Source organism: Salvelinus alpinus, chromosome 6 (assembly GCF_045679555.1).
Source record: "Salvelinus alpinus chromosome 6, SLU_Salpinus.1, whole genome shotgun sequence".
NCBI classification, from domain to species: domain Eukaryota; kingdom Metazoa; phylum Chordata; class Actinopteri; order Salmoniformes; family Salmonidae; genus Salvelinus; species Salvelinus alpinus.
This window is the reverse complement of record NC_092091.1, coordinates 63,915,927-63,929,688: the sequence shown is the minus strand read 5'-3', so window position 1 is coordinate 63,929,688 and position 13,762 is coordinate 63,915,927. Positions and strand designations below refer to the sequence as shown.

Here is a 13,762-nt window from a genome sequence, read left to right as displayed (position 1 = left end):
GTAAAGAGACGAGGATAAGAAGACAAATCAAAGAAAGAAATCCAAGGTAAAACAGGACAGACATTTATATGAACCAGCAGCATTTCATTTCATTGTAAGAACACACGATTTCAACTCTGCCTCGAAGCACACAGTATGTCTATGCATATTTATGGAACCTTTATTTAACTAGGCAAGTCAGTTAAGAACAAATTCTTATTTACAATGAAGGCCTACTCCGGCCAAACCCGGACGACGCTGGGCCAATTGTGCGCGCCCTACGGGACTCCCAATCACGGCCGGTTGTGATACAGCCTGGATTGGAACTCCGGGTGTCTGTAGTGACGCCTCCAGCACTGAGATGCAGTGCCTTAGACCGCTGCGCCGCTCGGGAGCCCAATTATGTCAACGCATAGCTTTCAATTATTGAAACATCTCGTTTTGGAATGTTGTTGAAGTATAACTGTGTAGCTACGGCACTCTCTCCTGTCTGTGTTTCTGACTGAAGTACAAATGAGATCATCTTCGCTAATGTTATTATGTGAACACATTATCATAATAGTGTTGCAGCCACAGTGTTCTTTTCTGGCTCCAGTCATTGAACCAAAGCACTTTTTAATTAGGAATTTAATGACCAATAATGCACTTGATCAGCCAGACCTAATTTCATTTAGACTCAGACCAATCAGATGAACGTTGTCACTCTCTTTTGTGTCACCGGAGGGGGGCAAATTGGTCACATTTACCCATTTTGGCTTTGAATGAATAATTGTTTTCAGTGATTAAATCGGTTTTAGTGTAATGTTTTGACAATTTAAACACGTATAATGTTCAGAGGAGACGTTAATAATGCTTTCTCTGTATAAAATCCGACACATTAGTATTCAGTCAAGCTGAAAATGATTGTAAACATTGAAGAAAATGATATTATCCAATAAAATAATCTGTGTTTGATAAACCTATTACTAATGACTGTGTGCAAAAATTATATATATATATTACCGTTATTTTACCAGGTGAGTTGACTGAGAACACGTTCTCATTTACAGTACAGCAACGACCTGGGGAATAGTTGAGACAACAAATGTGTGAATTGAAATGATTTATGTCACACTACTAGCAATGGAGTGCTGGGTTGTCCCAGCTGAGGATGTGAAGCTAGGGGCCGTGAGGGGCCATGTAAGGGGCCCTACCAGGGGGGTGTGAGGATCAGAGCTACAGCTGCCCTGCCAGTGTGGCTGGTAGGTGACAAAATTCTAATGCTAATTTCAGCCCTGGTCCGTCTAACTGACTGATCCTGACAGACCACCACACTGCTGCTGATTTGATTCACACACTAAGTCTCATTCCCCCATAAGCACTTCTCACAGCTCAGTCACCTCTCCTCGCCCTCCCTCCCTCCGTTACTCATTCACTCACTCAGTTGTCACTCTGGCCTCCTGTCTGCCTCAGTACATTTTTACAAAACTATAAACCAGCAGTGTGAGGAGCCGTCTTTCTCTCAGTCGCTCGCTCGCTCTCTGTCTCTCCCTCTCTTTCCCTCTCTTCCTCTCCTCATACTGTGTCTCGAAAATCAGTATTAATATTCATGAATGATAGTTTGTCGTTGTTGGGGCTGCTGATATGCCACCGCCGTAGACTTATTTGTCTATTTAAAATGACCACGAAAAACGTAGACTAAAAATGTAGGAATCAATCAATCTGCCATTATTAATACAATGTAAAAATGTAATGATTGATTATTGAAATATTGAAATAACATGGGCGAATGAGAAACAAATTGATACAATTTAACGGCAACAATAAGGCAGGCACTAGGGATGGGGGTGTGAGCATTTGGGTCTGAGCAGATGAGAATTTAGTCGTCGTTGTGTGTATTTGTCTGTAAATTGCTGTTCGTATGTGTATGTTTGTATTTGGTGTGTGGAATTTTTTTAAATTCAAAGACAAATAAAAATTAAGATGACCATGAGGTGGGACAGCCCACAGTGCCCAGGGCATGGCAGGGAAACCCCCTAAAAGTCACCCAAGCCACCCCCTACTCTGTCTATCCACTGCCATGCTTAGGAAGACCTAATAACACACACAGTTGTGTGGGCGAAAAGCAAATGATGCTGTCAACCTTTTCAACCAGGAGCGGCAGCCTGGCATACCTTAACGTTACCCTTTAAATAACGCCCGTTGTCATCTGTTCACTTCCTCCTGATAGTGAGGAGAGAGAGAAGGCAGAGAAAGGATGATATTCTCCTCTTCGGATCAGAAGCATAGCCCTATCAAATCTGTTTGATGTTTTTCCTGATGACCATTAGTTTTATCCCAAATTCTGTTTTCTCCATTCTGTTATTCCAGGTTTCCATTTTACCCTGTTTTGGGGGTTTTTCACTCTCAAAGTCCCACTTAAAAAAAAAAAATAGAAATACAACTAAATTAGATGTTGTAAATCCACAACAGTGCTTAAACCACATCAGGATACCACTCTTTCAATTTACATTTTTGGGTGTAATTACCCTTTAATTCCAGTGTGCACCTAGCAAGAGGCAGTGGTTTAGCAGTATTTTGGTAGAGTACATGTGATGGTAGAGTTTGCAAAGCAAATACCCACTGGATTGATGCAAATAATCATGATCTCATTCTGCCTGGTAAGCATAGGCTATTTTGTAATTAACATTTAATTGAGAAATCTACACAAAGAGTCACATACACAAACAGGGGAATTCTCCCTGCCCCTTCAGAAAGTTGCAGGAAATACAAACCACTGATGCATTCTGTTCATGTCTTATGATAAACGTGGGCAAATTAAATACATGTTCAGTACATTTAGTTGATTCCCTACTAAGTTCAATACATTTATTGAATATTCATGAAATCCGTTTTAATGTCTGTATTCCGTGATTCCGTCTGTGTTCTCGGCATCGCAGGTTTTCTAGGGCCGCGGAAGCATCTCTCCCCATTTCATTAGGGAGAATCTACCTTCCAAACCTCCCAACTGCCTCCCACGCTTTGCTGTCATCTGGGACGAGTTCAGAAGACTGACGCAGGAAAACCTTATCAAGAAATATGTTGTTAAATTCAAACAAACAAAAAAGACGGATGAAGTCGGAAAGAAATATACGTTTGAGAAAGAGCAGCCATGCGCAATCTCTGGGAGACCTCCAGAAAAGGGCCAGCCAAGATTGCCAAATTAAAATGGCCGCAATGATCAGAACGCAAAATTAGAAGCAGAGAGAATGTTTTTTGGCTAATAAACATTTGAAAAGTACCCCCCGGGGGGACTCCATGCAATTGTTATTACTCTGACACACACACACACACACACACACACACACACACACACACACACACACACAAGTATGTCGTTTTATTTTTTGTTCTCGGGATGTTGTCTGTAGATTTGATTCATTCTCGATGGCAGCAGGCCTAATGAAAGACTGAAAATGTTTTCCCCTTCCTCCTTGATACACACGCGCACACACGTGCACACACACACACACGTGTACACGCACACATGCACACGCACGTTATGCTTTGCTTTCAGTTAGGCCTTTTTATCTAATGGATGTGTCGTGCTTATCAGCAACTCTAGACACATACCAGATCAGGGGGACTGGGAGTAATCAATTAAGTCACCCCCTCCTCTCCCCGCCTCCCCGGCTTTTTTCTCCCTCTCCCTCTCCCACTCGCCTCTCACCCCTGCCCTCCCTACTTCAGTTCCTAAAGGCTGTTTCCTGCCTGCCTCTCCTCACTCCGATGCACTCAGGCGCTGCCGAGACACACACACACACACACACACACACACACACACACTAGCACCACTGAACACTCCAGAAGGTGGGGAGGATTTAAGGATCCCGGGAAGATTAAGTGCACAGCTTAGCCCTATCTGACCACTGTGTCTCACACTTTTTCTTTCATTTTCTTCCCCTCCCTCTCTCTCTCTTTCCCTGTCCTCCCTCTCTCCAGGTAGCCGAGCCTAAGCGGAGCGGGTTGGGCGGACCCTCCCTCCTCCACCTCCTCCCCCCCATCATCCTCCTCCTTCAGCGTCCCGGTCCGTGCCGTGTTTGTGTCTATCCGCCGGGGTCGGCGAAGCATGCTGGCAGTATGGACGTGAAGGAACGCAGGCCCTACTGCTCGCTGACCAAGAGCAGGCGCGACAAGGAGCGGCGCTACACGGGCTCATCCGGCGACAGCGAGGAGTGCGGCAGCGGCGGCCCCGGACCGAGGGTACCCACCCAGAAGTCGTACAGCTCCAGCGAGACGCTCAAGGCCTTCGACCACCAGGACTCGTCCAGACTATTGTACAGCAGCAGAGTGAAGGAGATGGTGCACCGTGAACAGGACGAGTACACCCGACAAGGTACTAGTTAGCCTAGTTAGTTATCCTCCTGCCGTTGTGCCTTTGAGCAAGGCACCTAGCATGCTCTAGGGGCGTTGCACTGCGGCTGACCATGTAGGCAGTGCTTGAGGTTGGCCTGGTACTTACCGGTACAGAGTATCATCCATTACCTATATGATCACCAGTACTGTAAAATGTAAATATGATCACCAGTACTGTAAAATGTAAATATGATCACCAGTACTGTAAAATGTAAATATGATCACCAGTACTGTAAAATGTAAATATGATCACCAGGACTGTAAAATGAAAATATGATCACCTGGACTGTAAAATGAAAATATGATCACAAGGACTGTCAAAATGTAAATATGATCACCTGGACTGTAAAATGTAAATATGATCAACAGTACTGTAAAATGTAAATATGATCACCAGGACTGTAAAATTAAATTGAGTACCAGTACCTTTGTCATTCCACTTCAAGCAGTCCGTAGGTTTTACTCTGTAGTCACGGTCAGCTGTACCTGCTTGAACTCTTCCTTAGGTTGGCCCCTAAGAGGTGAAGTCTGTCTCTGTTTACATAGGTTTACCTCAGGTGGGCCCCCTCCATGTTGACTTATGCCACCGAGCTGGGCCGAGGCTCAAATGTTTACCTTAGATAAGGGATAAGGGCTGACTACTTCAGATTTAAAGTGCGTTCAAGGACGCGACCCAGCCCTATCAGGAATCAGTTTCTGTGGATAAGGGACGAGGTGTAATTACCTTTACGGTGCACTTATGTCATGAAGAAAACATGTTCTAGCTACAGTTTCAATCCAAAAAGAAAAAATCTCATTATCTCTCTCGTTGGTGTCTCACTAGGTGCTTGTCCTCTGCAGCTCAGTTGGTAGTAGAGCACAGCGCTTGCAACGGCAGGATAGTGGGTTCGATTCCACTCGTGTGTAAACATGTATGTATGCATGCATGACTATAAGTGGCTTGGGATTAAAAGGTCTCTGCTAAATGGTATATAATAGCTGCATGGTTAGTGTTGAACATGAACACTGGGGCTTGTCTTGCTGATAAAGAGCTCCAGGGGTAATGTGTCGACAGGTAGATGGGGGTATTGGGGTGAGGAAAGGGGTAACAGCCTGGGTAGGTTGGGGCTATGCATGACATCCTCCCCATATTAACAGACATGAGACAGATGGGGGCGGCAGGTAGCTTCGAGGTTACCGTGTTGGGCCAGTAACCGAAAGTTTAGTTTATTTTATTTCACCTTTATTTAACTAGGTAGGCCAGTTGAGAACAAGTTCTCATTTACAACTGCGACTTAAGGTGCTGACAAGGTAAAATATTTAAATTGTTGCTGTGCCCTTGAGCAAGTCTAATTGCTCCAGGGGCGCTGTGCAATGGCGACCCACTTTTGTGTAACAGAACAAATATAAGCACCCCCCAAATTATTATAGCGACACCCTCTCTGCCTCTCGCTGGCAGAGCTAGTCCCCTAAGTGGGCCACTCGGTCACTAGACGTGTTGACTTGTTGGGCCACAGCCATCGCTAGACAGACTTAAGAACTTAATGTTTAACTACTATACAAAGCCTCTTGGCTAAGCACCTCTTTCTGTCTCCTCGCCCATTAACTCACAGTAACTTCCCTCATAGGAGCTTATGGTGACACTATGCTAAGCTAATATAGCTAGCACCGTTTGTTTATTCTGTATATTGATATGGTGACACCATAGAAATAGAAGGAGTAGAACGGCTTTTGAACCTATTTGACCATTCTATTCATTCAAATTCTATGGGTTTGACGTTGACCTAAATGATTTGGTCACTTCAGAAATAATAGCGGGACAGTATTAATTTGTGAAACTTAATGGACTAAAGCTGGAACAATTAGAATTGTTGCCCGTCAGTGATAAAATAAAAAACTGGGATTTTTGTAATTATTAGATTTTATAACGTACAGCGATCGCATAGATCTGAAACTGTGTTGAACTCGTGACATTAACTGGTTTGTGGAAAGATGGAGGCAAAGTGTTTTACCAGGTCCATCCATATTTTCTATAAACATAACAAAAGTACTTTGAAGTTCATTACTAGTTCATTGATTGTTCCTCCACTCCAATTAACAATTCATAAATATTGGAGAGAAAAAAGGTCATGACTTTAATTATCTTATCATGTACATTTTCATTGCCACACTAATTGGCGTTCATTTAAAATGAATATAATTTTAATTGAACTGCAGTGACTATCTTAGTTATGTCTGTAAATTAACAAGCCTTTGTAGTCACTTTTATTCCTAGATTAAAGATTACTCCAGACCGTATTTTATCTACAGATTTAACAGTCAATATTTTATCCTTCTTATAATGCAAATTATCTCGGAGGGAATTTGGAAGATTTTTCATTTTTTTGATCAACCAATGATTTGACCGTGCTGTGAAACTTCTGGATTCTACTACCACGTGGGGCATGGCATGCATCAGGACCAATTCACAATGAGGATGACTTATATATATAGCTTGAGAACAGCATTTTAATATTTGAATCTAAATGTAGTTAAATAATACTCTATCCTAAATGAGATAAAGCATGTATTTGTTTGAATCTTGGACCCCTAAATATTTCAATATTTTAAAACAAAAGAAGCCATAGTTGTTGTCACTGATATGGACATTTTACCATTGGCCTATGGAATATAAAGCAGTTGTCTCTCATTGAGATACTTCTATTATGTTTATATTACAGTCATTTTCATAACTGCATAAGTAGTGCGTCGTGAAACACTTTCCATTTTCCCACAAAGAGTGAGTATTAACTAGTCTAAGCTGGAAGAACACGTTATCAGAGTGAATGTATACTAATCTAATAAGGATTCAAAAGTAATATAATAACATATTACTGAAGCAAAAATTATTGCAAAATACGGTCACTAAATGATATACGATAATCACTGAATAGCGGCAGGAATAACATTTTTTACAAACATTTCACAGCATTTATATGTAAAAAAATAAATATATATATGTTCAGGCATGTTCTTAGCCAGCCCGTTCCTATCACCACGGCAGCTAAACCCACAGAATGGAATGCAGTCTAAATCTAAATGTAGGTGTGACATAAATGTCTTTAAGCGAGAGAAAAGAGTTTAGCTTTGCAAAAAAGGAACTAAATGAATTATGTTTCACAGACTCTATTTTTAATTGGATCGTGTTTTAAAATTCCCTAACATAAAATGCAAGCCACTTCAATTGTATTAGAATGGTTAATAGGCTTACGATGAATTATACAGTGTATTGTTGGCTGTAGTCATGGAGATCCTATACAATTATATAGTATTTCAATTCCTAATTATATGCCTGTAGTTGTGTATGAGGACTCAGATAATGAAATAGTTCATTTTGATCCATGGTTACTGTGTCTTCTACAATTTGTTACAAATGTAGGAATTTCTCTCAGATATTTCTAAGAAGTACTTTGTTCTATGACATATTCAGATTTTTTTTTTTCATGTTGAGAAAATATTTAAATCTGTAAAACTATACTAAAACCATATTATTTATTCATGTTATTATTCATAACACAAATATGAGTATGTTATTGTTTTATTGGGATTATGTGTAATATGCTGTATGTTTTATTAGTTATGTATAAATTAAAGTACATGTATATGTCAGACATAAAAGCCTTAATGTGGAACAGTACCTTATCTCCACCCTGATGACTTCATACGGTTGTTGACGGCTGTTGTTGCTGTTTGTCTTGTTGTGGCGGCGGCGCCGCCTTTAAAGTGTGGACTTTACGCTTTCAAGGCCTTGACATATTTATGTAATCACCAAACAGATTGGAAGTGCCTTAGCTACCAGTCTATCTGCCAGGACAACATAACAGAGTAGAGCAGCCACCATCTTCTCTCCCATCTGCACCACATTACCCCTCCCCGAGAACACACATGCACGTGCGCACACACACACAAACACACACACACACACACACACACCGTATTCCGTCTGCCTGTGAGAGGAAGACACTTTTACTAAGTCTCTGTACTTTACACTTGGGATTTTTATCTGTTAATGCATTGAACAATATTTTGCCAAATATTCTCAGATTAATTTGGGGGGTTTCAATGAATGGTTGCCATAGAGATAGCAGTAATTTGATCATTTCTGTGGCTCCAAATCTACTGTATTTAATGTTAACCTGCTTAGTTAAACTACTGTACCTTGTTACTTGTGTTTTTTTGTGATGTAAATTAATTGTGCCTGGATTGTTTTCTACAATACTAGTGGGTGGGTCTTGAATTCCTTTCAGCCTGCATAATGTTACTGCATTAGATATAACCAAAGTACAGCCACATATGAGACCAATCATTAACACAGCTACCTCTGCCAAATATTAATTTATTTAGCTTTCTTTCTTTCTCACTCGCTCTGTCTCTCTGAGTTGCTAAATTGCAGACAGTATGTGTATTTGCTTCATGTGTTGTAAATTATTGCTGTGTACCCAGAGGCCCTCCATTGTTGGTTTGCCGTTTCCTATGTGCCAGCCAACATTAGCAACCCGCAAGTAATGCTTTTATAGGGCATTTATCGTTGGGCCTTGCGGGCCTGGCGCTCTGCCCTCCTGCACTCAAACAGTGGCTAGCCCAATGGGCCGTTCCAAGGTGCTCTTTGTTGTTGAGTTTTGCTTTAGCATTATGCAATTTGTTAGCACTCCCCATTGTGCACCGACGTCAATTCAACGTCTCTTCCACCACGTTGATTCATTGAAGTTACGTAGAAACAACGTTGATTCAATCAGTTTGTGCCCAGTGGGCCAGCACTGAAGTGCCCTTTATGGTTTCGCTTTATGTTAGCATGGTTCGAACCTTGTTTTTGTTATGCTAACGAGTTCAGCTTTAGCTGCGGAACGCGTTCTGCTCTGCCTAAGCACAATGGACTGTATCATAGCATGCTATATTCCGCTACAGCATTAGGCCTATGTGTTGTTTCAGTTGTGTTTCAGCGATGATATGTTTTGCTTTAGGAGACTATAGTTTCCCCTTCGGATGTTTTGTTTTGCGTTGGATATTTCTTTAGCGTTTGGCTCACTCCATCAACGCGGTATAAATTGCCTTTAGCAAGTCGTGTTTCACTGAAGTATGTATCATTTTAGTTGTTTCGTCATGCTCTACTTCAGTCTTTAGAGCAGGGGGTAGACTAGCAGATTTTTATCAGAGCGGATGGTCGTGTGGCCAGAACATAATTACCATAATTGGTCGAACAAATTGATGACAACTAAGCCCTAAAAGAGATTGGATTTGAAATAACAATCCTTTCGTACCTTGATGACATTGAGACACGATCACATATGTCCCTTCTATTCGTGGGAATGCTTAGGAACAGATAAATTAAACTAATTTTGATCTGAATTACTGGGGATTTTAGTCTTCAGGGGGCCTCCTAAAATAAAAGTTGAGGGTGTCTCCCTCCGTTTGATAATGAGAGTTTTCCATTAGGGCGTTGGTCCTATGGTGCTGAAAAGATGGGGGGTTTTGCTAACTGCTAGCATGTTTTCAGGGGATCTGCTTGAGCAAGACGAGATGCAGAATCACTCATCTTAATCATATAATAATTCACTTTTGGGATGCAAGATTTGTAGATCAGTGATTCTGCGTAATCCTACTGCAATGTAGTCGATCCCAAACATGCGTTGCGTCTGTGCTACCCGCTAACATAGTTAGCTAGTCAGGCCTGGCCGTGGTAAGACACAACGGTCGGGGTCCTGGGAGTCCAGCGTGGGATCCTGGGTAACAGAATGTTAAGCCCCTGCAGTTATCTGAGAGTCAGATGAAACCTGATAGTCCCTTTTTTGCACGTCTAGGGGCTAGCGCTGTTTACAGAAGCTGTGTTTTCACTGGGGATTTCAGGTCAGTTGATACTGCACCCCACCAACCCCCATCACGAAACAAAAAGTCAGCACAGGATTTATTTGTATTTTCTCGGTCTCTCTCTTTCTTTTCAAGCCCGTGCAGGATCTTTTCATTACTCAACACCTCCAGTCCAAATGACTCCCCAGATGCTAGCTAGGCCCCATTTACCTGTCAGCTTCTATTTTGTTAGCACCTGGGAGATAGCTCTCCCCCTTCTCTTCTCTGTGGCGTCCCAAATGGCACCCTATTCCCTATACAGTGCACTGCTTTTGACCAGAGCCCTATGGGTCCTGGTCAAAAGTATTACACCCTATTGCCTATTTAGCTCCCGTGTGGTGCAGCGGTATAAGGCACTGCATTGCACCAGGGTCACTACAGACCCTGGTTCGATCCCGGGCTGTATCACAACTGGCCGTGATTGGGAGTCCCATAAGGCGGCACACAATTGGCCCAGCGTCGTCCGGGTTAGGGGAGGGTTTGGCCGGGGTAGGCCGTCATTGTAAATAAGAATTTGTTCTTAACTGACTTGCCTAGTTAAATAAAAAATTAAATATAGTGCACTTGGAACGCAGCCCTCTTCTCTCCCGACTGTCTATATATCTGTCACGTGTGCTCCCTCTCTGGCCTCTAGGTTACCAGGCTGCTTGTTATGGCGCACACCTGTCACCATCGAATGATGCCTCACCAAAGGGAAGCATCAGGGAGTTTTTTTTGTTTTTGTGTTGGAGGTGATGTCGGGTCCGGGTGTCCGAACCGGAGCTACCTGGGAGGCCTTAGCCGGTTTGTCAGATTCGCATGCCTCTGAGGGTTCGATGGGTTCCCATGCCTCAGCCGGTTTGTCGGATTCCCATGCCTCGGAGGGTTCGACGGGTTCCCATGCCTCAGCGGCCTCGTTAGGCTCCCATGCCTCAGCTGGGTGAACAGGTTCCCGTGCCTCGACCGAGGCAACCGGGGAGGTCTCAGCTGGCTCATCAGGCTCTCACTCCTCAGCCGGTTCGTCAGGTCTCTGCGCCGCAGCGGAGGCGACCGGTCTGCTCCTGATCCCCGTGATCGTCCCTGTGGTTGGCGTCCTGCGGCTGGAGCTGAACGCGGCTGGAGCCAAGCGCGCCGGGGAGGGGGTACTGTCACGTGTGCTCCCTCTCTGGCCTTTAGGTCACCAGGCTGCTCGTTATGGCGCACAGCTGTCACCATCATTACACGCATCAGCGCATAAGGACACTCACCTGGACTCCATCACCTCCTTGATTACCTCCCCTATATATGTCACTCCCTTTGGTTCCTTCCCCTTAGCGCATATTGTTACAATATCTATCTATCTATCTATCTATCTATCTATCTATCTATCTATCTACACTATATATACAAAAGTATGTGGACACCCCTTCAAATTAGTGGATTCGGCTATTTCAGCCACACCCAAATGCTGACAGGTGTATAAAATCATGCACACAGCCATGCAATCTCCATAGACAAATATGCCCCCCCAGAAATGGTTTGTCGAGATCGGTGTTGGAGGAACTTGACTGGCCTGCACAGAGCCCTGACCTCAACTCCATCGTACACCTTTGGGATGAATTGGAACGCTGACTGCGAGCCAGGTCTAATTGCCCAACATCAGTGCCCGACCTCACTAATGGTCTTGTGGCTGAATGGAAGCAAGTCACCGCAGCAATGTTCATACATCTAGTGGAAAGCCTTCCCAGAAGAGTGGAGACTGTTATAACAGCAAAGGGGGGGGACCAACTCCATATTAATGCCCATGATTTTGGAATGAGATGTTTGACGAGCAGGTGTCCACATAAATTTGGTAATGTAGTGTATCTATCTATACAGAACAAAATATAAACGCAACATGTAAAGTGTTGATCCCATTTTCATAAGCTGAAATAAAAGATCCCATACATTTTCCATATGCACAAAAAGCTTATTTCGCAAAATTTTGTGCACAGATTTGTTCACATCCATGTTACTGAGCATTTCTAATTTGCCAAGATAATCTATCCACCTGAGAGGTGTGGCATATCAAGAAGCTGATTAAACAGCATGATCATTACACAGGTGCACCTTGTGCTGCTGACAACAAAAGGCCACTCTAAAATGTGCAGTTTTGTCACACAACACAATGCCACAGATGTCTCAAGTTTTGATGGAGTGTGCAATTGGCATGCTGACTGCAGGAATGTCCACCAGAGTCGTTTTAGAGAATTTGACAGTACGTCTAACCGGCCTCACAACCGCAGACCACGTGTAAACACGCCAGCCCAGGATGAAGTGTGCTCTTCACGGATGACTCCCAGTTTCAACTGTACTGGGCATTGTGTGGCGTTGTGTGGGCTAGTGGTTTGCTGATGTCAACGTTGTGAACAGAGTGCCCCATGGTGGGGTTATGGTATGGGCAGGCATAAACTATGGACAAAGAACACAAATGCATTGTATTGATGAAAATTTGAATGCACAAAGATACCGTGACGAGATCCTGAGGCACATTTGTCATGCCATTCATCCGCCGCCATCAGTCTCCATGTTTCAGTATAATAATGCACATCCCCATGTTGCAAGGATCTGAACACAATTCCTGGAAGCTGAAAATGTCCCAGTTCTTCCATGGCCTGCATATTCACCAGACATGTTACCCATTGAGCATGTTTGGGATGCTCTGGATCGACGTGTACGACAGCGTGTTCCAGTTCCCACCAATATCCAGCAACTTCGCACAGCCATTGAAGAGGAGTGGGACAACATTTCACATGCCACAATCAACAGCCTTGTCAACTTTAATCTGGCCACACCCGATACTGACTGGTTTTCTGATCCACGCCCCCTACCATGTTTTAAAAGGTATCTGTCACCAACAGATGCATATCTGTATTCCCAGTCATGTGAAATCCATAGATTATGACCTAATGATTTTATTTAAATTGACTGATTTCCTTAATATGAACTGTAACTGAGTAAAATCTTGACAATTGTAACATGTTGCGTTTATATTCTTGTTCAGTTTATATAGCCATCAATCTATCCATCTGCCACTGGTCAAATACTGTACAAATAAGGCTGGGGAAGGAGGGAAGGGGTCTGTCTGTCTGGTTCTCAGTGATAGGATGGATCTGAGGGTCGGGGGGCTGGAGGTCAGAGGGGCGGGTGATATTAGGGCTGAGAATTGCCAGGGACCTCACGTTACGATATAGTCACTATACTTAGGTGCTGGTACCATATGTATTGCGATTCGATACTGTGATTTTATTGTGATTTGATGTTCCAAACATATTGCTCACTATATGTCTGCGGCAGAGAGACAAGAGAGAGCAGGAGAAAGCACACGTTGATCAGTTCTGAGGATACGTTTTGGTGCAGGTGCAGCCAGCTAGCGTAAAAATAATATTGTGACAGTCAAAACGATACGATATGATATATGGTCACAAATAATATCCCGATATGTAACTGTATAGATTCCCCCCCCCCCCCCCCCCATCACTAGGAGATAGGGGCGGGAACAGGTTTTAATGTGGCAGATGATCTGTTAGTGACAGGGTTCAAGGTGTTT

At 43.2% G+C, this 13,762-nt stretch overlaps 1 protein-coding gene across 11 annotated transcripts in view; it reads left to right on the top strand.

Annotated features, from left to right (window-relative positions):
* tenm3 (teneurin transmembrane protein 3) overlaps positions 1 to 13,762 on the top strand; it is a 462,931-nt gene that overhangs the window by 155,721 nt on the left and 293,448 nt on the right. For all 11 annotated transcript variants that reach the window (XM_071407375.1, XM_071407374.1, XM_071407376.1 and 8 more), the window contains one exon: positions 3,940 to 4,333. In XM_071407375.1, coding sequence (XP_071263476.1) covers positions 4,078 to 4,333 — 256 coding nt within the window. In that variant the 5' untranslated portion in view covers positions 3,940 to 4,077. The remainder of the gene's footprint in view (positions 1 to 3,939; positions 4,334 to 13,762) is intronic.